The sequence below is a fragment of the Mus caroli genome, unplaced genomic scaffold (assembly GCF_978045245.1).
Source record: "Mus caroli unplaced genomic scaffold, Mus_caroli_1 scaffold_1, whole genome shotgun sequence".
NCBI lineage: Eukaryota > Metazoa > Chordata > Mammalia > Rodentia > Muridae > Mus > Mus caroli.
The window spans coordinates 170,236,069-170,259,660 of record NW_028227256.1 but is presented as its reverse complement, the minus strand read 5'-3'; the positions used below and the strand labels follow the sequence as shown (position 1 = coordinate 170,259,660).

Here is a 23,592-nt window from a genome sequence, read left to right as displayed (position 1 = left end):
ACATGTCTTCCCCACAGCCAAGGTGTGGCATGATTTTGATTTATAGTAGATGAATCTATTTAAAAATAATTTTAAGCCGGGCCATGGTGGCGCATGCCTTTAACTTAGGAGGCAGAGGCAGGCAGATTTCTGAGTTCGAGGAAGTCACTTTGTAGCCTGGTCTACAAAGTGAGTTCCAGGACAGCCACAGCTGTACAGAGAAATCTTGTCTCGAAAAACCAAAAAAAAAAAAATAAAATATAAATAAATAAATAAATAATTTTACACAACAAGAACTTCTCTTAGATACTGAAGACATATAAAGTATTATAAGAATGGGTTGACAACAGTTGTCTGGCATCTCCACCATGTTGGGGTCCTGTGCAAGTCGGGCTTCACTTTCATAGCTTCATATAATGTCCTCTCAGGGCTTTTCTGCATGGACTACCTTGACACATACCTGGCCTCAGGGGCTCTCTATATCCACAGAACATTCCACACACCTTTTTCTTTTCTTCATGGCTTTAAAGCCAACATCATGTGAATGACACTTGGGACAAACCCTGTCCCCCTTGAATGTCATTTGCAGCAGCTTCTGTTACTGCCTTTTAGAAGCAGGAAATTCCCTAGGCCTTTTCCTTCTGCAGGGTGGATGCTTGGCTTCCTTGCGAGGTCTCACCCTGAGGGCACCCCTGCCTCTGTCCAGATGTAGGTCAGGTCTCTCCTCAATCTCCTTATGCCTCTCAGCTCAAGCCTTGGAGGCCAACATTAAACTTCCTGGTGTTCCTTTTCTCCTCAAGCTGTACATTTTCTATTTCTCTTTTTTTCCCACTTGCTCTTTTTCATTGTTGACTTACATAAGAGTAATTACTAATAATTACTAATAAAGTCAATATTAGGCTATCTTGAAATCTCCCCTGCCTAAGGAATTGGTCTGTTACTTTTAAATTTAGTTCTTAGGATGAGGGCAGAAAACAGCCACCAAAATATCACAAGAACGAACTGTGGTCCAGTGGCCTTCTTCTCTCAGTCCCCTTGACCTGGGCATCCATGATCTACATAGGTTTTGACCCACTACTGTCTTCCAAACTTCTGCTCAATTGGCCCAATAAGCTCTGCTTGCAGCATTCAATCACGTTTCTAGTCCAAAGTGCCAAAATTTTTCTTTCCTTTTGCCTCCACGAAAACCACATGGTCAGGTCTAACACAGCAATATCAACTTCCGTTTCAGTCACATTTCTCTTCTTTTTCTTTTCTTTTTTTCTTTTATGTTTATTTTATGTGTGGTTTTGCTTGTGTGGCCCACAGAGGTCAGAAGAGGTCATTGTATCTCCTGGAACGGAGTTAAGCATGGTTGTGAACGGTCACATGGGTTCTGGGAACTGAACTGCAGGAGCAACAACTGCTCCTAACCACTGAGTCATCTATTCGGCCCCTCAGTCATTTTTCCATTGATGTGATAAAACACCATGACCAAGAAAACTTAAAAGAAAAGAAAAGAAAAGAAAAGAAAAGAAAAGAAAAGAAAAGAAAAGAAAAGAAAAGAAAAGAAAAAGAAAAGAAAAGAAAAGTTTATTCTAGGCTTACAGTTCTAGGGGGTTAGAGTTCATGATGGCAGAGCTGTGAGCTTCCCCACCCAGAAAGTGTACTACTTACAGTTTTAAAGTAATAGTTCCTTATCTTTAAAAAAAACTTTCATTAATCCTACTTATCACAACCTATATTAGAAACTGACCCAAGACCTTGGGATATGACAGGAAACCAAAATGATCAAGTCATGAGCTCCTTCCCATGTAGACCAAGGATGGCCTCTAAGTCGATACCTACCTCTTGCTTCTGCCTCTCAAAGGCTGATTAAAGGTGTGGTCCACCACACTCAGCCTATAAACCATGGGTCTTGTGGAGCTTACTCTAGTTATGGGAGGAAAGAGGGGTGTGTGTGTGTGTGTGTGTGTGTGTGTGTGTGTGTGTGTAACACATCAGGTTAACAGATTTTAAGTAAGTCCAAGGGAGACCTGAAAATATTGAAATTGAGATACTGGAGTGAGATAGAAGGATAAACATGGAAGACAAATATGCCTGAAATTTAAATTGCAGAAAATCTCTAGGTGTTGTTGGAAAGGGTGTAGGATAATATCTAATGCCTGGCTGTGCAGGCAAGCTGCCTACGTAGAGTTGTGGAGGAGAACAGAATTAGAGGGGATAAAAAACCTGGGGAGCCATGGCAATGGAAGATTATTCATAAATATAAAAAGTAGATCTCAAAAGAGAGAGAGAGAGAGAGGCCCAGAGAAGGAGTAAAGAAACGGCGAGCCAGACTCTAAAGTCTCTAAGCAATGGCAGGGACTGGCACAGACGGTGGTGCAGAGCTGGCGGGCACACAAATATGCTGGCTAGCCTTGGCCTTGGTTCTATGTTTGGCTCAACAAGTTTTCGTCTGTTTGTTTTGTTTGCTTGTTTGTCTGAGACAATGTTTTACTAGGCAGAGCAGACTAGTTTTGAATGCAGAGGTCTACCTGCCTCTGCCTCCCAGATGCTGGGATTTCAGGGGTACACCACCTTAACCTTCGTTTTCTAATCATTGAAGGCTTTTTCTATCCAAATACAACTTGAGATACATCCCAAGTGGTTTTATAGTTAGTAGCTTAATAGTGTGCAAACCTACCTACTAATTTCTTATTGTCTATATTTAGAAACATGTTGTTTTGTTTTAGATGTGGGGGTCTTTCCTCCAGCTTTTCCCCCAGGGTAATTTAGATGCACCTCTTCTGTGTTCCTACAGCATTCTTGGCTCCTCTGTTGTAACTTATCTATTGCATTGGCATTGTTAGCATAGTTAGGCCTCCTACCAGATTCTAAGTCCCTTACATATATACAATATAAAGGAGAGAACCAAGAGATGAATGAGAGAGTTCTACTGGGCCTTGAACGAGCTAGGCAAGCACTCTACAACTGAGCCGCAGCCTCGGGCTTCTGTCTACCATTCTTCTCCCCCCTCTGTATTCATATTGCCCTCTGGCTCTCCCTTCCTTTCTGACTTAAGATCTCTGGACTCTGCTGGCCTAAGTCCACTTTCTTTTAATCATATTCCTAATTTATTAAGAACTTACTGAGGTGTGCTACATAATACTTAATAGGCAAAGTATGGTGAAGGGATCCAGAGAACTTTGAGTCAGGTAGGGAAAATGCACAAACATTATAAGAAAGACAGCTATGTGCACAGCGCTAGAGGCATCCAGAGAATGCAAGGCTCAGACTCTGGGTCCTGAAAGACAAAAAAGACAAGGAACTCTTGGATAGATCTAAACTTCTTTCTGACCCAGATGCCACTTTTTTTCTCATCCTACCCCCAGACCTATGAGCAGCGGAAGGTGGTGGAATTCACATGCCAAACGGCCTTCTTCATCAGTATCGTGATTGTGCAGTGGGCTGACCTCATCATCTGCAAGACACGCAGAAATTCACTCTTCAAGCAGGGCATGAAGTGTGTGTCCACGAATAGCTACCAAATCCCTCCCCGATGCCCCCCCCCACATGCTTGAACACGCCCTTTCCTCGACTTCTCTTCCTGTGTCTATTACACTCATCACTCTGTCTTTCCAGAAACAAAATCCTAATATTTGGACTCCTTGAGGAGACAGTCCTGGCAGCTTTCCTGTCCTACGTTCCGGGCATGGATGTGTCCCTGCGGATGTACCCACTCAAGTGAGTAAGGGAAGGGGTGCCAGCTCAGGGAGGAAGGACATTTGGGAAGAAGTGGGAGAAAATATGTGTTTGAAAAGGACAATCGCCAGGTAGGGACTGCCAGATTAGTGGAGCTACCCTCAGGGACTTGCGAGGTCCTTTCACACTCAAATACACGGCCTTTATTTAGGGAGGTATCGGAGACTATGTCAGGAGATCACAAGCTGCTGGACTTGCATATTCAGCAGACTTAGCAGTGTTTAATTGAGTGGAATTTTATGACGGCATCTGACAGAGCTGGGCAAGGATACATGATTCTCGGTCCTAATATAATCATGGCAATAGTCTAATTTACCAGGTGGCACATACCTGTAATCCTAGGAGACAGAAACAGAGGCATCAGAAATTCAAGGATATTCTTGGTGACATTGTACATTTGAAGGCCAATCTGAGATAGAAACCCTGTTTCAAAACAAAGAGCCAAATTTATAGCTAGCTTAACTAATTCTTTTGCATATATATATATGCATGTATGTATGTGTGTATGTTTTAATGTGAAAATATTTTACTATATGAGATTTAATAATCTGTTTTGATATGTGAACGACCCCAGTAAAATTCTTAGTGTCTGGTTTCTCATTCAAGTCCCAGCTTTTTATTATGCTTTGCTTTAACATTAATACACACTTACGAAGTTTTTCGAGCAGGGTCTCACGCTCACAGACCCAGGCTGGCTTTGCTCTTGCTGGGTAGAGACAATGACCTTGAACTCCTCCCACCTCAGTTTCAGGATTATAGGTGTGTGCCACCACGGTCAGCTTTAGTTTGTAATCTTAAATTTTAAAGAGAGACTGAGGGTGTAGCTCAGTGACAAAGTGCTTGCCTAGCATGTGCAAGGCCCCGGATTCTATCCCCAGGTTTGGAAAAAAAATAAATCCAAGATTTACTAAGAAAAGAAGAAGTACCTGTCCTATGGCCACGATGTCACCTGCACCGGCAGCCTTTAGGATGATTTAGTATTTATTTCTTGCGTGTTCACATGCTTTGCTTACCTAAGGATCCCTTGTAGTGTTATACACACTGCTTCATACAATATAGGTGCTCAACTAATAGTTAATGATGGAAATAGCCTTAGACGGTAGCAATCCTAAGTTTGAAGCTCAGCTCTTTAAATTTTGTGACTTTAAAGAAATGTGCTACCATTCTGAGCCTCTGCCATCAGCACACATCTGGCAGGGCTGGGGGTAGAGTGTGGTGGCAGAGCACAGGCATGACACACGTATAACCATATGAGACATCTTGTATATGATTACATGCTTAGGCCAATAGCTTTGGCTCTTCTCCCCAACTAGTTCATATCTTAATTACCCATTTGTTTTATTCTAAGTCCTGTCATGTGGCTGGTTATCTGGTCCTCAGTTTCACGTGACTGTCTTCCTCTGTCTGGGGGGAATCTCCCACACCTGATTATTATTCCAGAATTCCTCTTTCTCTCTCTGCCCAACTCCTACCTCCTATTTCCTGCCTCAGCTCATTGGCCAAAGGCTTTTTTTCTTGACAGGTGAGTGCTTTTACACAGGACACAGGAGATTCTCTCTGCACATATGTGAGGCTCTGGGGTTGTGCTCCAGCACTGAAAAAATTTGGAATCTGGCAGTGTTGAGGATTACAGAGAGCTTGGTTTTAAGCACTGGGCATATCTGTCTATGGAGAATCTTTTACTGATAGCATCTATGCTTTCGTTGCTGAAGATGTCAATAACTACTGCACTCAGTAGGCATCTCGGACACAGCACTTGTACCCTAGTATTATTATTCTGTGTGCCCTTTCAGCTCGTCTTTCTGATCTCTCTGAACTCTTCAAGATAAAAGAGCAGCATATAACCATTTTTATTTCCCCTGTATCTTACACAGATCCAGGGTACACATATAACTGTTGTTCAATGAATGGAAAAGTATTTGTATGTTACTGGTGTGTATAGTACATTATATTTGTGGTGTGTGTAGCAAATGAACCCTGGCCTATGTCTGTGCTGTCCAATATGGTTGCCGCTCTCGATGTGTGACAACTGAGCTCTTGATTAGTATGACTAATGAGCATGAGATGCGTATTTGTAATTTTAATTTTAACTCAAAGTTAAAAAATAAAGCAACAACCAGGTAGTGGTGGTGCACACCTTTAATCCCAGCACTCGGGAGGCAAAGGCAGGCAGATCTCTGAGTCTGAGGCCATCCTGTTCTACAGACCCCATTTTAAAAAAATATTTCTTTTTAAAGAAATGAAAGGAAAGAAAGGATAAGATAATTTTACTCCTTTAGAGACGGTATTTCCTTTTAGCCATTTGAAAATCACATTATAAAATGTGGCGGGATGCATGCCTATGATCCCAGCACTTGAGAGATGGAGCCAGAAAGATCAGGAGCGTCTAGCCCTGCCTGACTACACAGCAATTCAGGGCCAGTCTGGATGCTGAGATCCTGCAGAGATGGGTGGGGAAACACTTGGTGACTGAGTTAAGACAGGTGAGCAGAACAGGACACCACCAGATTTCCAAGGTTTAGTATTAAAAGAAGAATTCAAACTATCTGAGTAGTCATTTTTATATTGATTAGCACTGGGAGTATATACCTGTATCTCAGCACTCAAAGGCTGAGGCAGGAGGATCTCAAGTTTGAGGACAGATTGGCTCATCTGGAAAGACTGTGTTTTAAAACCAAACAGAACAAAGTAGTGTTTATAGTGATTACACATGTTGAAGTGTAAGTTCAAGTGTAAGTGTATAATTGATATATTGATTTGAATAATAAATATATTTAATTATATTGATATATTAGATTTAATTATTAAAATTTATTTCTCATGTTCCACTTATCTTAATATGGGCATTAGAGAACTTAGATTTTACATGTGGTTTGCATTATATTTTTCTCTTTTTCCATTTTTTTCTATGTGTGTGGATGTCGGTGTGTACATATGATGTGTGTTCCCAAAGAAGGGCAGGTGCACATGTGCTACAACACACATGAGAAAGTCAGAGGACAAGGGCTAGCCTTAGCCTTTACCTTCCAGCTTGTTTGAGCCAAAAGTCTCTCTTGTTCACAGCTGTGTGTACTAGGTTAACTGGTCTACCTGACACTGGCACTTCTCCTGCCTCTGCCTCCCATCCCCCGTTGGGGGATTACAGAGGCTTGTGCTAGTGCTTCTAGCTTTTACACGAGTTCTAGGGACCCAAACACAGGTGATCAGGCTTGTGCAGCAAGCACCTTACCCACTGAACCATTATCTCCAGCCATCTCCCAGCCCTTGCATTGTATTTCCATTGAACTATTGAACAGTGCTATTGATTTATACCCTGCTCTCTATGACACTCAAGGGTATAAAACTCGTTAAATCCATCTTCCTGTACCCTCATTATAGAAGAGGCACAAAGAGGAAAAATTGAGTGTCTATTTTGCCATATGGAAGTACATATAAACACACGTGAGTAAATGTATCGATTGCCTTCTTCAGCCGTAAGACTTAGAGTATGCAGAGAAAAGCAACAGGAGGAAGAGGGGGCTCTCAGCAACTCACTGTCAGCTGGCAATAAACTACATAAACTCTGCACATGACGTTTATCATATGGCCACTGGCATTTTAGATATGTCTTGTGACTTTCCTCTCTGACCCCAATCGCTTAGCACTAGGGCTCTGACCTCCTCAAACAGAAAATCAACTGTATCTCAGTTTGCCTCCCCATCTTCACCACCCAGCTCAGTCTCCATGGTTTCTCCACACCGTTGCTGCTCACCCTTCTCTGGCTTGTGCCTCTTGAGCCACACTGACCGACTCTTGCTCTCTGCAGGATAAACTGGTGGTTCTGCGCACTTCCCTACAGTGTTCTCATCTTCGTCTATGATGAAATCAGAAAACTTATCATCCGGAGACGGCCTGGTGGTAAGGCTACCTACCCTGGATCCTGCCCTCGAGTGGTCACTGGCCCTCTCATGAGCTTTCCCATCCCATCGGCTCCCTCCACACCCACTGGCTTTCTCTACCTCACTGTCTGTCCTTTGCTCTTCCAGGACCCTGGTCCTCTACTCCTAACCTCACGTGTTCCTCCCAGTGCTTGGGGCCCTGCTGCACATGACAGCCTCTCCACCTGCTTCTTGTCTGCATAGCTCTCCTGCTGTCCTTCTCTCTGCTCACTTGGTCTCTTTTCCACAGGATGGCTGGAGAAGGAGACATACTACTAACTGCCTCAGAGAAAGATCTTCACATGACATTGGTCTCACGAGAGCCAGGACTGAGTATAACAATGACACCTGAGATAGAGCTGAGCAGGGGCCACCGTTGTATGGGTTGAATTGACTCTGGATAAGAGAGATACATTCCTGGGGCTGGAGGAAGAGTCTCTGGTAGGAGATGGAATAGGCTGAGAGAAGGAAAGCCCAGCTTGTTCTGCCTGGGGTTCAGCGAGTATGTGCAGTCTTGTTACATCCAGCAGCCTGTCTAGAGATAAATACTTGGAACAACCCTCAGGTTACTTGGTGTGCAGAAGTCTGTTTTGGAGGGAACAGAGTTCGGCGAAGCTCCATTCCTACACCTACATTGTAATTAGTCAAAAGGGGACCTCCAGGGACCTCAGAAGAGACTAAAAATGTACTAGAATCCAGCATCTGGGGCTAGGTGTGGGGGCCCACAGTCTTAATATACCAGCATTTGGAAGACAGGGACAGGTGAATCGCTGTGAATTTGAGGCTAGCCCGTCTACCTGGTGAGTTCCAAACCAGGCAGGGCTACATTGTGAGACCCTGGCTTTAAAAACAGAAAATCAGGCATATTTAACCCTGAGGGGTATTTCCTATTTTAAGATCGATCTCTGATGTCCTGTCAGTGTAAGGGACAAATAGCTGCCTTCAAAGTCTAGCTAGAAACAGATACTGCAAGGGAGACAAGAGCAGCTGAGCTACATATTGTTAGGGTTACCACGGCACTCATATCTGTACCCATGCTTGGGGCTTGTGGGCCTAAATAATCTAGATCCTGACTTGCATTTACTCAGACCAGACTGCAGGCCATAGCATTGTTCTAAAGGATACCTAATAGCATCAGGTCTAGCAAAGCTCACTGACTGGGGAATGGCAGGGTGGGGTAGGGTGGGAAGGTTCCCTCCTCTTCCTGTATATGGGGCAGACTATGATTCCTGCCCTTTAACCCTGTCATTGACATCTCTACACTAGCTATCCCTTCCTTTAGCCTTTTCTCTCTGGTACAGCCTCAAAGCAGGTTATGCGCATGCTAGGCAAATACTGTATCACTGAGCTACATCCTGAGCCTGGGACCTAAGCTCTTTATTGGTCTAGTCTTAGTAAAAAAGAACAAGAAGCCACCCACCCCCTTGCCCACCTTCCTCTCTAGATTCTTCCTCCCTTGTCTTGCCCCCTCTTCAACTCATTTCTGCTCAGTGAGCCTCTCTGCTTTGCCTGTGACTCTCGTTCACTTCAGGAACTTTTTAGAGATATCCGGCCCAATGATACAGAGGAATGCTGAGGAAAACCAGGGGAAACCGGGGAAAACCAGCAGCTGTTACCAAAATGCCACCTCCCTGCCCCCACCCTTCCCCCGGGGCAACTGCACACTTTCTGGCATTGGGCCAAGGACCAGACCCACCATCAGTTCTTGGGACCATATTCCCTCCATTGCACAGTAGTTCCTAGAGGAATCCAGGGGCCCCATCCCAGAATGTGTATCCTTAACCACTTTTCAAATTTGTCTTATAGTGGTAACTCAACACAGTTACAAACAAGGCTAAATAAAATAATAAATAAATGGAATACTGGTAGAGGACTGTGGCTGGCAGACACAACGAACAAAGAGGAAACAAAACAAGAAACCCTCCCACTGGAAGGTGTAGCCAGCCCCTCTTTCTCTATGTCAGGCCCCTTTCTCAGACGTTTCCTTCCACTCCTCCCTCTTCTAGTGCAAGGTCTCCTGGGGACAGAGCTAGATCAGTGTGGGGTCCACCTCGGCTGCTGACAGGGCTGAAACAGACCCTGGAAGATGGAAGCAGGGGTGGGGAGGTGTGTGAGTGAGATGGGGAGGGGGAGAGGGAGGGACCAGCTCCTCAAGTTTCAGTAGTGAGGAGCTTTGAGTGTCTGGTGGGTTAAAAATATAGACGCCCCAACTCAGGGTCATTTGATACGGGGAGCTGAGGCGTGTTAGATCCAGAGGCCTGCACTCAGGCAGCCTGGAAGGAAGGGGGCTGAGGAGAAAGAAGAAAGGAAAGCATTAGAGAGGAGGCCTAGAGTAGTAGTGTAGGAGCTGAAGAGAGTAAGGGTGGAAATGGGGCCATAAAGGGCCAGAAGAATGGAGTGGTGGCTGCACAGACAAGGAGGGGCTGAAGCAGTCAGGGTCACCACAGAGTCCTGTCTCGCTCCTGAGGTTCAGTTCACAGTGGAAGAGGTCTGGTGTGCCAGTGTCCGTTCAGATAGCTCCCTCTCCCCAGAACCCTGCAGAAATGAGACACCATGGCTGGATCATCTACTGAGCAGGCCTGCCCGTCACTCCTGGGTGGCCTCTGCAGCCACGGGTGTAAGCTCTGCCTGGCACATCAGTCACTCTCCTGGGAGATGAAGAGACAGGACTCTGAGATCTCCTCAGCTCCAGTGCCATGCTTGGGCTACCTCTGGCCTCTCCCACTACAGTGTCAGCTGTCCCTCTTGAATCCACTCCTGTCATGTTCTTAAGAATGCTAAATTAGCTATATAAGGTCTGCCCCATGGGAATGCAAGATGCTATTCTGCTAGCATAACTTTATACTTCTTCGTAGATGCGAATTAAACACCATCCTTCTAGAATGAGAAGTACGTTGCACTGTGGACATGGAAGTCTGACTATCGTGATCTCCCCCTTGAGTCTCAGTTTACCTAAATATAGTATGAGCCCTAGAAGGCCATGCAGGAGTCCTTGCTAAGTACTCAAAGCTTAATTCAACTCTTCACCTCCAAGCTAGGACCCCAAAATGACAGCCTTCGTACCTCCAGCTCAGCTGCGGGCCTCAGATGCACAGAATTAATCCACAGCATCCGGAAAGGGCACAGGGTCCACCTCTTCCTGTTTACCTCGAGTTAACTTTTTACCATACTTACACCGGATCATCTGTCCTTGTCAAAGACATAGGAATGAATAGTAGCTATTAGCTCTCTATAGACCCGTGCAGTCTGGGAAATACTCCCAGCCCCTTATGCCCTAGAGTCAGAGTCCCACAGGATCAGGCCAGAGCCCTCAGAGGAGGAAGCGCCACGAAGCAGTGGGCAGTACAGGCAGAGAAAGCCCAAGTCGCCATCACTACAGGATGGAACGCGGGCCAGCCCTGTCCTTCCCCCTGCATTTCTGAGTTGGGACTGTTGAGTGAAGCAAAGGAAACTGACTGGAGCTAAGCCAGGATTCTGGTCTTGGACTCCGCTCCATCTTTTATTCAGAGAATGATCTCATCCTTGGTCCACGGTCTTTAAAGGGAACTGCAGGGGGGTTTCTTTCCTGGAGCCTGGAATGCGCTTTTATTGCCCTCTTCTCGTCCATAAGATCAAAGAAATAGGCTTTACCTATAGAAGACTGCCGGATTTTAGGAGTTAGAAATACCACGTCTCTCCTGTATTATCAGTTTAGCCTCTGGCCCAAAAGGTGTCGTCCTCGCTACCTGTACTTCTTTCTGATAGGCCTTGTCCTACCCTGGGATCCCTGAACCCCTACATCTCCCCTCCTCCAGCCCCAGCCTCACTTACCCCTAACTCATCTGGTCTTATTTTTAGATCCGGCATCTCTCTCTCTCCCTTTCTTAATATGGCGATGAGCTCTTAGGCCTGCATGGGGCCAGGGGCTAAGGAGTCCTGGACACTGGGGGAGGGGGAAGGAACCAGCTGCTGGGAGCCTAGGGAAGAGGTATAGGAGGTGAGAGGATTCAGGCTCTCATGGAGCTGTCCTGGCCTCAGAAGGTTATCCATCCCTCCTGCCAACCACAGAGACATATTTAGACAGGGCCAGGTGGGGACGGAGGGGGTGCCAGTTTCAAGGGGCAGCTCCAGTTCCCTCCCCGCCCCTGCTCCTATTCCTCCTCCTGACCCTTTTTCTCTTGGCTCTGTCGGCAGTTTCTCCAGGACCCAGCAGTGTCCTCTGTCCACTGCTCTGGCCCACTCTCTACCCCACCCCCACCTGGAGCCCCTAACTCAGGATTCTGTATCCGAGGGGCACCTCTCCCTATTTCAGCTAACCTCCTCTGGACCAGGAGAGCAGGCCCAGATTGTACTACCTCCATGAGAGCTACCGACAGGATGGGGGCCAGAGCAGTGTCCGAGCTGCGGCTGGCACTGCTGTTTGTACTGGTGCTAGGGACGCCCAGGTTAGGGGTCCAGGGGGAAGATGGGTTGGACTTCCCTGAGTACGACGGTGTGGACCGTGTGATCAATGTGAACGCCAAGAACTACAAGAACGTGTTTAAGAAGTATGAGGTGCTGGCCCTCCTCTACCATGAGCCCCCCGAGGACGACAAGGCCTCACAGAGACAATTTGAGATGGAGGAGCTAATCCTGGAGGTGAGTGGAGGTTAGCAGGCCTGGAGAGCATGCTCAGTCCCCTCGGTGAGCCCCGTGGAGAGCATGCTCAGTCCCTTCGGTGAGCCCGGTGTCTGAGGGTGGGGGCTGGCTTAAGAGCAGCATGGCTGCTGGGCCTCTGTTTCCACTAAGTACATGACTGGAATGTGGCCTTGGCAAAAAGAAAAAGACTCAGGGACCAAGGTCCTACCCTTCTGTTGGTAAGTTTAGGGCAGGCGCTATAGGGGGCTGCCCTCTCTGTGCTGCAGGAGGCAGGGGCACTAGGTTTGGCTGGGAAAGGGGGTTTGGGGGGGAGCTTGCACAGTACCCTGCACTGTGCTTCATACTACTCTTGTGGCCAAAAGATCCCCCTCTCTTTACACACGTAGGGCCGTGCGCCAGGATGCAAACAGCAGAACCGTGAACACGATTGTTCTTTTATTTGCCTTCAACTGACTTAGTGACTGTACAGTTAAATGACTTCTAGAGGCTTCCCACAGACCCCACCCACCCACCCAGCCCAACCCGCCGCCTTTTGTCCCCTACTGGATATCCTCACTAGAAAACTCTCACGAAGGCTTCAGCACGCCTTCCCCATCATTTCAGCCAGAGAATCTGACTTTAGATCCAAAGCAGAGACAGTTAATACAAAAAAGAAATGAGCGGAGGCAGCCTTCCGATTGGAATACGTGGCCACATGCATCCCTAAGGGAGCTAGAATACGTTTGCCTTTCTTTGTCTGCACTTCCCCGGCTTGGTGATACAGAGAGGCCCCACCTTGTCCGAGCTTGGAATGTTTCAGTGTAAGACACCAGGCCCCCGTGTGCCCCATCGGGCTCTGCAAACCGCTATCTGATTAATGAGCCAAGTATTTTTATCCTCCGTGCTCAGTGGCCTCTGCCATCCACCTGCCACCCGCCCTCCCATTCTCCTAAGGATCACTGCAGTGCTGGGTGGGATACAGCTGCACACAGTATGCCCACAGCAGAAAGAATCCGCAGGTGGCTGGATGGGGAGGCTTGTGGGGTGACCAGCCTAAAGAAGGAGGAGGTGGGGCCTGGAAGAAGAGTGACTGTCCCTCCAGGGATGATGGCGACCTCTTGACCTCTGGCCTCTCCTACCCCTCACCCCACACCCCCTCCTCCACAGCTCTCACTTTGGGAGTTACTTGAGGATCCCAGGGTCCCACATTCCCCTCTGCTGAGTTTGGCCTTTGATCAGGATGGAAGGTAGGGCCCAGTCTTTCATGGAAGGTGAGACTCAGCGTCCCTCAGGAACGTTGCAGTGAGCAATAAATATACATCATCTTTTCAAAGGCTGAACCAAAGACAGGCTAGGGTTATGAGGTGCCCAGGCAGAGTCTGCTTCTAACAGATGGTGAAGGTCAATGCTTGGCTTTCTTGCACCTCAGACGACCCGATGGATGATGGGAACGTATCACACAGGGAAGGGGTTGATAAGAATTCTGGGGGTAATTTAATTCTGACTCCTTCTTCCAGTTAGCAGCCCAAGTCTTAGAAGACAAGGGTGTTGGCTTTGGCCTGGTGGACTCAGAGAAGGATGCAGCTGTGGCCAAGAAACTAGGTAAGGGAGGGCAAGGAGGGGCAAGAAGCAGGTTATGGAAGAGTGGAGAGGCCTAGGTGGGGGGGCTTGGGGGAGATTTGAGAGCTGCACATCTATTTAGAGTGGACCGGGGCATTTGAGATTAGGGGCTATTCTATTCTGTATAGAGTCCTGTGCCCACTCCCTGGATGAGGTGGGACAGTGGGGGGGGGGGGGAGGTAACCTTTCTGCTCATCTAGAAAATAAGACTGGGTAGGGGGGCATGGGCATGGTGGCTCATACTTGTGATACTTGTATTTGAGAGGATGAGGCAGGAGGATTATGGATTCAAAGCTTCCTGGGCTACATAGTAAAATTCTAAAAAAACAAAACAAAAGCCTGTATGCTAACCTTAAAAACAAAAATGTAGTTAAAAAAAAAAAACACAGCTAGGTGTTGGAAAGGAAGGTGAAACCAAGAAATACAGGCGTAGCCAGAGAGACCTTCTGCAAAGTGCTTTTTTGGCTCCTCTCCTCCCCCCTCCCTTCTCCCTTCCCCCTCGGCTTCCTCCCTTTCTCTTAGCAGAGCCCAGATATTACACCACCCAGCCACCAGGCGGCAGTACAGGCCGGACACCGGATGTGGATGGGGGAAGGGTAGTTAGCAACAAGTCATCTGGACAGCAATAGCAAAGAGTCAGCCACTAGATTCTTCAGAGACGCTGGCAGGAATATTTGTCCCTGGCTGTGTAGGCAGAGCAAGGGAGCTGTGTTGTTAGAATCTGAATCTTCCCGGTTTCCTCCCCTCAAACCCTACCGATCCCCGGCAGGCCCCAGCTTCTCCCTAGCTTTAGCTCTTCAACTAATTTGGGAATGAAGGGTTTAAGGGTTTGTTGAAGGTAGATGGGGCGGGGCAGGAGTAGGGGGAAGGGATGGAGAGGTGGAGGATGTCTGCAGGGATTAACAAGTGGGCTGTGACCAGGTTAGACTAGGGTTTCTGGGAAGGTTGTCTTCATCGCTCACCTTCCCACCATGCGTTTCCTAGGACTAACTGAAGAGGACAGCGTTTATGTGTTCAAAGGAGATGAAGTCATTGAGTATGACGGCGAGTTTTCTGCAGACACTCTGGTGGAGTTTCTGCTTGATGTGAGGGTTCCCCTGAGCCTCATAGCCTTGAAGTTTCCAATGCCCCTCGGTCCTTACTAATCAACCCTACACTCCTAAACACACACACACACCAGGCATACATACACTACACCAGTTGCCCACATACCACATGCAACATGTAACAGATATCACATACATATATCATATAGATCAGACACAATGTACACAAAACATATGCATATCCCATATATAGGCCCACATATTATATATATGTGTGTGTGTATAAAACACATCATATATATGTGCCTCATATACCAGATATAAAACATACATACAATGCATTCTCATGTAACACACATGACATACAGCATACATATAGCAATAAAACATGTAATATACAATTTATATGTGTGTATGTATATATGTGTGTATATATATATATATATAATACACATCAGAACCACAAATAAATCACACATACAACAACATATCACAAACCTATACCCCATGCCAAGCAGAAGATACAGAACATGCATATCACACACACTGCACAACACTCAGACTACACACATACACCATTAACAGGCCACATACCCACCCTCTACAAGCATCTCCTAGTCTAGTTCCCTGTCTTTCCCCTGTATCTTTCTCTGGGGCCTGTCAGGGACAAAAGGAATGGTGGTCTCAATATTCTTTTTCTCCCAGGTCCTAGAAGACCCTGTAGAGTTGATTGAAGGTGAACGAGAGCTGCAGGCATTTGAGAATATTGAAGATGAAATCAAACTCATTGGCTACTTCAAGAGCAAAGACTCAGAGCGTGGGTAACAGCTCTTTCTGACCCACCTATCCTCCTTGCCTCCCTACTTTGGCCAGTGGCCAAGCATCTCTGGTTCTGACCTCCTAGGCCCCCTTCTTCCTTCTGCACGGTCAGCTCCATCATCTGTTCTATGTCTCTGCACTCTGGGGCATTCCCAAACACCCCCAGCATTCCGCTGCTTCCTCTACAATTCTATTGTATTTTATTCTCAGAGAGCTAGAGTTAGAGAGCTAAAGGGGATGGGTCTCTTCCTGAGACCCACATGTCAAGGAAGACCTGCAGAGAAGATTCCCCTTGGGGGAGGGGGAGTGATTCTCTGGCAGACCCTGAACATGACTGTGACTGTCCCTTCCTCCCCCTCAGATTACAAAGCCTACGAGGACGCAGCTGAAGAGTTCCATCCTTACATCCCTTTCTTCGCTACCTTCGACAGCAAGGTTCTCTTCCCTGTGGCTACACTGGGTCTCCCTACACTCTTAAGCTTCCCTTAGCCTTCCTTACCAAAATTGATAGGATCTTGGTACCATTTTTCATGCTGGTATCCCCCACCCCAGACTCATGTTCCTTCTCCTATAGAATTGAAGGGAAGGTGGACCTTAGACTGTCTAACCCACCTTTATCGTGTTAAACGATGCCCAGAGAAGTGAAGACACTTACCCGGTGACCCAGAGCCACATTTTCTGACTCCTTTTCTGCAACTAGTTCCTTTACACTGTTTCTCACTCAGCTCCCACTTCTCCTGCTCCATAACTCTTGTCTACTTCCTCAAAGGTGGCAAAGAAGCTGACTCTGAAGTTGAATGAGATTGATTTCTACGAGGCCTTCATGGAAGAGCCGATGACCATCCCAGACAAGCCCAACAGTGAAGAGGAGATTGTCAGCTTCGTGGAGGAGCACAGGAGGTGGGGATTGGCCAAAGTTCCTCCCAGGGCTAGCTAGCACATCAGTTTGTGAAGTGGGCTGGGAAGCAAGCCACCCTGGAAGCTACACTGCCCTGGAGATGAGTATGCTTGCAGGCATTGGTGCTCAGTGATAACACCAGGAGGTTCTGTGTTGTATTTCATACCCCAGCACTTAGCTCTGAGCCCTACACAGAGAAAGTCCTCTGTAAATGTGTGTGGACCGAGGGGCTGCTTAGGACTTAGGGAGTGTCAGCCAATGAGTAGAGTGCCTGTGCTCTGACCAGGAACTGGGAGGTACCTTCTCTCTATGACTGAAGTTAATTTCTTTAGCATCCTCAGTGAAAGTGGCTCCGGGGGGGAAGAATCAGAACTGGGATTCAAGCTTGAACTCAGTCCCTTCTCCTTTGTCATTCTTGACACTAGCAGTTGTCAACGGAGGCATAGGGAGCAGCCTGCGGGGCAAGGGTTTTTGCCTTCCAGTGGCTGTTAGGCAAGGTTTCCAGGACATTTTTGGCTGTGAGGAGTGCGGCTGGTATACAGTAATTAGAGGCCAGAGATACTATTAACCATCCTCCAGTGCGCATGACGCCCCCTCCCTTGATGTCTGCAGTGCTGATGCGAAGAAACCCCGCCCTATACTCACACAAGTCCCTTCCTTCATGAGACTCCACAACTAGAAATACCCACTCATCAGTCTAAATACTACTTACTCTCTCCCACTAGATTTTGGCCTCTTTCATTGGGGCACAACATACTGACATGGTTTAACTCTAACCAATACCTAACTCAGTCCTCATCACTTATACCTGCCCCCCAAACCCCTTCCTGTACTGGGAAGGGAACCCAGGGCCTGGCATACACGAGGCATGGAATTTTATCTCGAGCCCAGGCTGTCAGCTTTACTAAATGAGTGAATGAAAAAGTAAATGACTCTGCTGATATCCAGTTCTTACCTTTGCCCCCAGCGTCTCTCTTCCAGCCATCCCCTTCCCACTAACCATTGTTTTGCAGCCGTGCCATGGTCTGGGCCTGATGCCCAGAGCTTAGATTTGCCAACTGGCTTTGTTCTGGGCTACAAGCTGTTTATGCCCTAGGCCTGACCCAGAGGTGGCTTCAGCTGTGGGGATCTTCTGGAGGGAGGTGTCCCCACCCACTGAATGGGGACCCTCTCTGTCTCTCCTAGATCCACGCTGAGGAAACTGAAGCCTGAGAGTATGTATGAGACTTGGGTGAGTGACTACCAGGCCCAGGCCCTGGGGGAGCAGGAGTGGGTAAAGACCCGGATCTTAGAAACGGCTGTCCCTGCTCCTCCCTGTGCCCTTAGCTAGGAAGAAAGCCGTGTCTCAGCCAAGGGGCATGTGGGTTGGTTTTTATTTGTTTTGTTTCTGTACCGAAGACCATGTCAGGTCTCAAGTGACAGGCATGACAATGAATATGACAAGGCTGACTCAAACTCTGGAGCTGACAGGATCCCTAGAGCAGAAAGGATGCCATTAGAAAAGTCACCACCGTGAAAACATAAGCTGCCATTCCAGGAGTCAGATTCAAGCACGGCAAGGGGCTGGACGGGAGGACAGTAAGGTCTCCCCCACCACCCCTACCAACCCCATCCCCAGCTCTAACCCTGCTCCCCTCCTCACCCTCCAACAGGAGGATGACCTGGATGGAATCCACATTGTCGCCTTTGCAGAGGAAGCAGATCCTGGTGAGGAGAGGACACTGGAGCGGCCGGGGGGAAGGGGGTGTATTTGTTGGATCGTAGGCCTCACATGGAAGGCATTCCTGGGAGTTTGCAAGCAGCCTAGGGCTTGAAAGGTGTTGGTGTCGTAGGAGGTAGGGAAATCGGTCTGGACTCGTTTCCTGTGTCCCTTTCCTGTCTGTTCCTCCTCACTTTTCTTACTTCTGCTCCCTCCAAGATGGTTATGAGTTCTTAGAGACTCTCAAGGCTGTGGCCCAAGACAACACTGAGAACCCCGACCTCAGTATCATCTGGATTGATCCTGATGACTTCCCGCTGGTAAGAGGCTCTGCTCAAACTGTGTGGTCCTAAGGTAGGGACTTGGGCTGGGGCTCCTTCTTTGTTTCAAAATTCCTATCCCCACTTCCTAGCTGGAGCTCCAGAAAGTTATGCCTGCTACATGCTCACGAGCACTGCAGACACAGAGCATGGGCATCCCGAGCAAGGGGGTAAGGGGATGGGAAGTGAATCGCATGGGGTATAAGATGTGATTCCCAGAGCAGAGGCAGACAGGTAATGTACCAAACCTGAAAAGCAGTGCTCTGGTGAGAGGCTGAGTACAACACTGCACATAAACGTACACTCAGAGAGTCAGCAGATTCCACGTTCCAAGAGACGGCTCTGTTTTCAGCTGAATCCCCAGTTTCTCAGGTTTATTGTTGAATGAGCAAACGGGAATGTGGCGAACCCTGATGAGTGCCAGGTATAAGTATTTATGTTAAGAGATGTAGGAACTGAGCTGGAGAAGTGGCTCAGAGATTAGCTGCTCTTCTAGAGGACTTGAGCTCAGTTCTTGGCACCCACATCTGGTGGCTGTTCAGCTACAGGGGAGCCATCACCCTCTTCTGGCCTCTGAAGGTGTATGCACACACATGCTAAATATTCATACATACATAAGTAAAAATAATAAAAATAATCTTATAGATAGATAGATATGCAGGAACTGAGGACTTTTTAGAGATGTGAATAGCTCAAAGGTACAAGGTCAATCATAATTAGACTCAGGAACAAAGGAAGGGGGGTCTGTGCTTCTCCTCAGAAGGGAGAGGCTGCCTTCCTCATTCTTTTCCACTGGGGTTTCTCTTTCACTGATTATCTTTACCTACAACCCAGAGTCTGGTTGCTGGCTGTCCCTCCATGCACTGCCAGCTCCTCTTGCCTCCTCTCATCCCTGGGCTGACTCTCATCCTCTTATGGACTCGTGTGCTCCTAACCTCTATTAAACTCATGCGTTTGGTTCTCTCTACAGCTGGTCCCGTACTGGGAGAAGACCTTTGACATTGACCTGTCGGCTCCACAAATAGGAGTTGTCAATGTGACAGACGTGAGTCTTGTTCCTCATTCACACCTAAGTATCAGATCATCTCCAACCCAAGTACTAACCAGATTGGACAGGACTGGGTGAGGTTAGGGTGCTGTGGCCTTGCCCTGAGCACCAGTGCTTCTCTGTACTTAGCTCTCTCAGTACAGTTAGTTCTCTGACTGTCAAGGAAACAAGCACTGTCCAGAAGCAGGAGACATCGGTCCAAGGCTAGACCTGTGGGGTGGGAATGCATGATCTGAGCACGGGCACCATCCACTCACAGGATCCACCTGCTCATTCTTCAGAGTCCAGTCCAACCTTATTGTCCTCCACTGCGTTTTCTTTCAAGTATTCCCCCTATGCCCCCACCCCTGAGAGCTCACTGGCATCGAGAACTTGCCTTGGAGCATCCTATCTCTTCTAGTAGATTTCGAACATTTTGAAGGCAGAAATCTTCTGGTGAGCACATAGTAGGTGCTTAGTTGTTGAGTTGAACTGAGTAGTGCAGCTTTTGATTTCATAGTATTCACAGGCTAATGGAGTAGGCAAGTATTTCATTAATTATAAGGTGGGCTTTGGTAAATTTTATAGTAAATAAAAACGGTAGCAAGGTAGCGCTTTCTGCTTGAGTAGCGTTACAATGGAGACCATGGAGTGTATGAGATTTCAATAAGGGACAAATACGAATCTCCAAACTGAGGAGGAAGGGTGATCATCAAAGGTCAGAGGCAAAGCCAGGCACCGTGGCACACACACTGGAAAGGCAGAGTCTAGACTACTGCTGTGAGTTCAAAGCCAGCCTGAGCTACATAGCAAATATGAGAGGTCAGCCAGCCAAGGCTATAAAGCAAGAGCACATGCTGGCCTTGAACTCAAAAGATCTCCCTACCTTTACCTCTGTCTCCAGAGTACTGGGATTAAAGGTGTGAGCCATCAAGAGCACACCCTAAAAATAAATAAATAAGTAAATAAGAACAAAGACAGCAAAAAAGTGAAATCAGGCTTGGGAACAGACAGGTTTTTTTGTTTTTTTTGTTTTTTTTAAATACACTTTCAGAGTTTAGAAATCACTAAAGCTGGTACTAGAAACTCATTTGATGAAAATCTGTGAATGTTAAAAGTTTCTGGCTTGGTTGTGTTGGCCATAAGGAGGTACCACTGCTTTTCCATCATGGAGGTGGGAGAGAGGGATGGCTGGTTTCAGGAGCTCAGTGCAGCAACAGTAAGGCAGACAGACAGGAAGCGGGGAGGGGGCTCTAGCCAACGCCTTTTCTTCCCACTCACACCTATCACCATTCTAACGCCGATCTTCACCAGGATAGTTTCTCTCACCCCTGAAGGATGCGAGGAAGGGACAGGGAATGTACAATAAGGGGGACTACAGGGAGGTGGGGTGGCGGGGGGTGTGTGGCAGGTCCAGCTCTGTAATATGTTCGCTTCAATCCCCTCCCTGTGCCGGGACCTAGGCGGACAGCGTATGGATGGAGATGGATAACGAGGAGGACCTGCCTTCTGCTGACGAGCTGGAGGACTGGCTGGAGGACGTGCTGGAGGGCGAGATCAACACAGAGGATGATGACGACGATGACGATGATGACGACGACGACGATGATGATGATGACGATGACTAGATGATGAGTGGCCGTGGCAGCCGCGTACCAGCCCCACTTGCTCCTTACCTGTACCTCTCTGCCATCTGTGCACTTCCCCGGGCTCCTTGGGACACTAGGTCATTCTCTACTACAGGGCCAACTGTGGTCTACATACAGGGTGCTTGAGGTCCTGGTCTCCCTCTCCGAGGAGAAAAGGAGCTGCTTTTTCTTAGATCCCAGCCCAGTTCTCTCATCTGACTTGCTTCTCCCCCCAGACCTTATCTGTTTCTCTTCCGCCACTCCCCCTACTTAACGGTTTGCTAACTCTTCTCTATCCCATTTCTCAAATCTTAAACCTCTCTGACTGTCCTGACCCTGGCCAGGAGGAAGGGGAGGTACTGTGTTAGGGGCTATAATCTTAGCCATCTCCTGTTAATGTATTTGGGTCAAATGCAAGGCCTTAATAAAGAAATCTGGGGCAGAATGAGCAAGTGTCTGTTGTTGATGAAGTCTCACCCTTATGGGAGGAGGGAGGTGACCGCTGAAGAGGAAATTTAACTGTGGGTGCTGTGCCTTGTTAGGAGTGAGTTAGAGGGCTGATGAGCGGGGTTGGGGCTCTCTCCCCAGGCAGTATCCACCCCGAGTCAACAAGCCTTTTGTGAACACATGGTATCTGTGCACTGATGCTGTTGGGCTCTGGAAGAACAGAGAGTGCCAGGCCTGTCCCTGCTCTTGAGCTGACTCGTCTGCCTGAAAAATCAAGACAAGCGAAGAATAACCTAGCAGTGTGTCATTGATTCCCAGCTGCTCTTTATTGGAGCATCAGGACTGAGTCCACTGTCCTTAGGTCTCCCCAGACTCTGATGGTCCTGCGGTCTCCTCCAGTGCTCCCACTGCCCGCCCTGAGGACCTCATTCTTGAACTTAGTACACTGTTACCGTTCTTTAGTTACACAGCTGCTGAACTGAGTCCTGAGGACAGGAACCCAGGCTTTCTATTTTCATAAGGCCTGGGACATAAAGAACTGTCCTATATTTGTTTAAGAAAGGATGAAAAAAAAAAACTAGAAGAGAGGGAGAACAGACTTGGGAGTCTGGATGAGGTGATGCACACCTTTAATCCCAACACTCTGGAGGCATAGGCAGGCAGATCTCTCTGAATTGAAAGCCAACCCTGTCTACAGATCAAGTTCCAGGACACCAGGGCTATACAGAGGAATCCTGTCTTAGAGAATAAGCAAACAACAAAAAACACATCAACAACAAAACAACAACAACAACAAGATGGGCTCGGTGACTTCCACAATGGAAACAAACCTTCTCCAGGCCTTCAATTGAAGAATGGGCTTTGAATATGAGGCAAAGGAATTAGGACAGGGACATCCCAGTCAAAGCAAACAAAAACAAACAAACAAACAAACAAACAAACAAACCTCAAAAGCATTAGCAGGGTGTGTTAGTCCCACCAGAGGTCTGAAAAGTAAAGAGAAATTCAAGTTGTGGCCATGAGGTTGGGTAAGCATCATGGGGTTGTTTTGTAGAGATGTCTGTACTGAATCCTATGAACTGGGGAAAGACAAAATTTCATCTGGTAGCAAAAGCCAGGATGAACTTAGGGAGGAGGGGTCATGTAAAAGCAGAGGCAAGGAGCCCCGTTTCTCATCAGAAACTGTTTTGATCAGAGTAAGTTTGGGAGGATCTGGCCCTGTGTGGTGGTCATCATAATGAGAAGGCATTGCTATTGGAACCAAGAGTATCCCCTAGACTTAGATCTGTTGGGCTTCTATAAAAAGGACTCGTGCGCAGCCGCACTCCGCAGGACAGGCTCAGGTGGGAGTAAACGTATACAAGATGGGAGCATGAAAGGACCAAACTCCCGAATAAGCTTCTAAATAAGGAAACACAGTTTTGTTGTTGTTTATGGATAGGGTATCACTATGTAGCCAAAGATGGGAATCCTCCTGCCTCAACATTCTAAGTCTTATGGTGGTATACCACCATATTATGCATGCTATTAGTTTTTGTTAAGGCAGAGCAAAGTTATTGGATATCTAAGTATAGAAAAGTGAGCCCTAAGATTAGAAAAGTTGTCACTCTCCACAGTCAAATCCAAGGAGTATTCTTAGGGAAAGCGACAGAAGTATATAAAGTAGAAACCAGATATTTAATCGACCTATTCACATGTAATGAATAACTAATAGGTAATTGGGTATTAGGTTACATCATAAAAATATTATGGGATTCACTTCATATAGATCAAAAGATACTAGACTACATGTCTTTGATTTTTTTTTTTTGCACCTATCTGGTACCAGTCCCTAAAAACTTTATTATTCCTGATTCTCAGAAGAACCCTATGA

The 23,592-nt window shown here is 47.2% G+C and overlaps 2 protein-coding genes across 2 annotated transcripts in view; both read left to right on the top strand.

The window, feature by feature from the left end:
* LOC110291780 (sodium/potassium-transporting ATPase subunit alpha-4) overlaps nt 1–8,174 on the top strand; it is a 35,182-nt gene extending 27,008 nt beyond the window's left edge. The window contains exons 20-23 of the mRNA XM_021159049.2: nt 3,333–3,463; nt 3,583–3,684; nt 7,508–7,599; nt 7,870–8,174. Coding sequence (XP_021014708.1) covers nt 3,333–3,463; nt 3,583–3,684; nt 7,508–7,599; nt 7,870–7,898 — 354 coding nt within the window. The 3' untranslated portion in view covers nt 7,899–8,174. The remainder of the gene's footprint in view (nt 1–3,332; nt 3,464–3,582; nt 3,685–7,507; nt 7,600–7,869) is intronic.
* Nucleotides 8,175–11,612: 3,438 nt separating this feature from the next.
* Nucleotides 11,613–22,037, top strand: Casq1 (calsequestrin 1). Its single transcript, XM_021170576.2, has 11 exons — nt 11,613–12,236; nt 13,733–13,817; nt 14,820–14,920; nt 15,587–15,698; nt 16,062–16,135; nt 16,470–16,600; nt 17,784–17,829; nt 18,251–18,305; nt 18,517–18,617; nt 19,588–19,662; nt 21,108–22,037. The coding sequence occupies exons 1-11, from the start codon at nt 11,958–11,960 to the stop codon at nt 21,270–21,272; spliced, it is 1,224 nt and encodes a 407-aa protein (XP_021026235.1). The 5' UTR covers nt 11,613–11,957; the 3' UTR covers nt 21,273–22,037.
* Nucleotides 22,038–23,592: the final 1,555 nt, after the last annotated feature.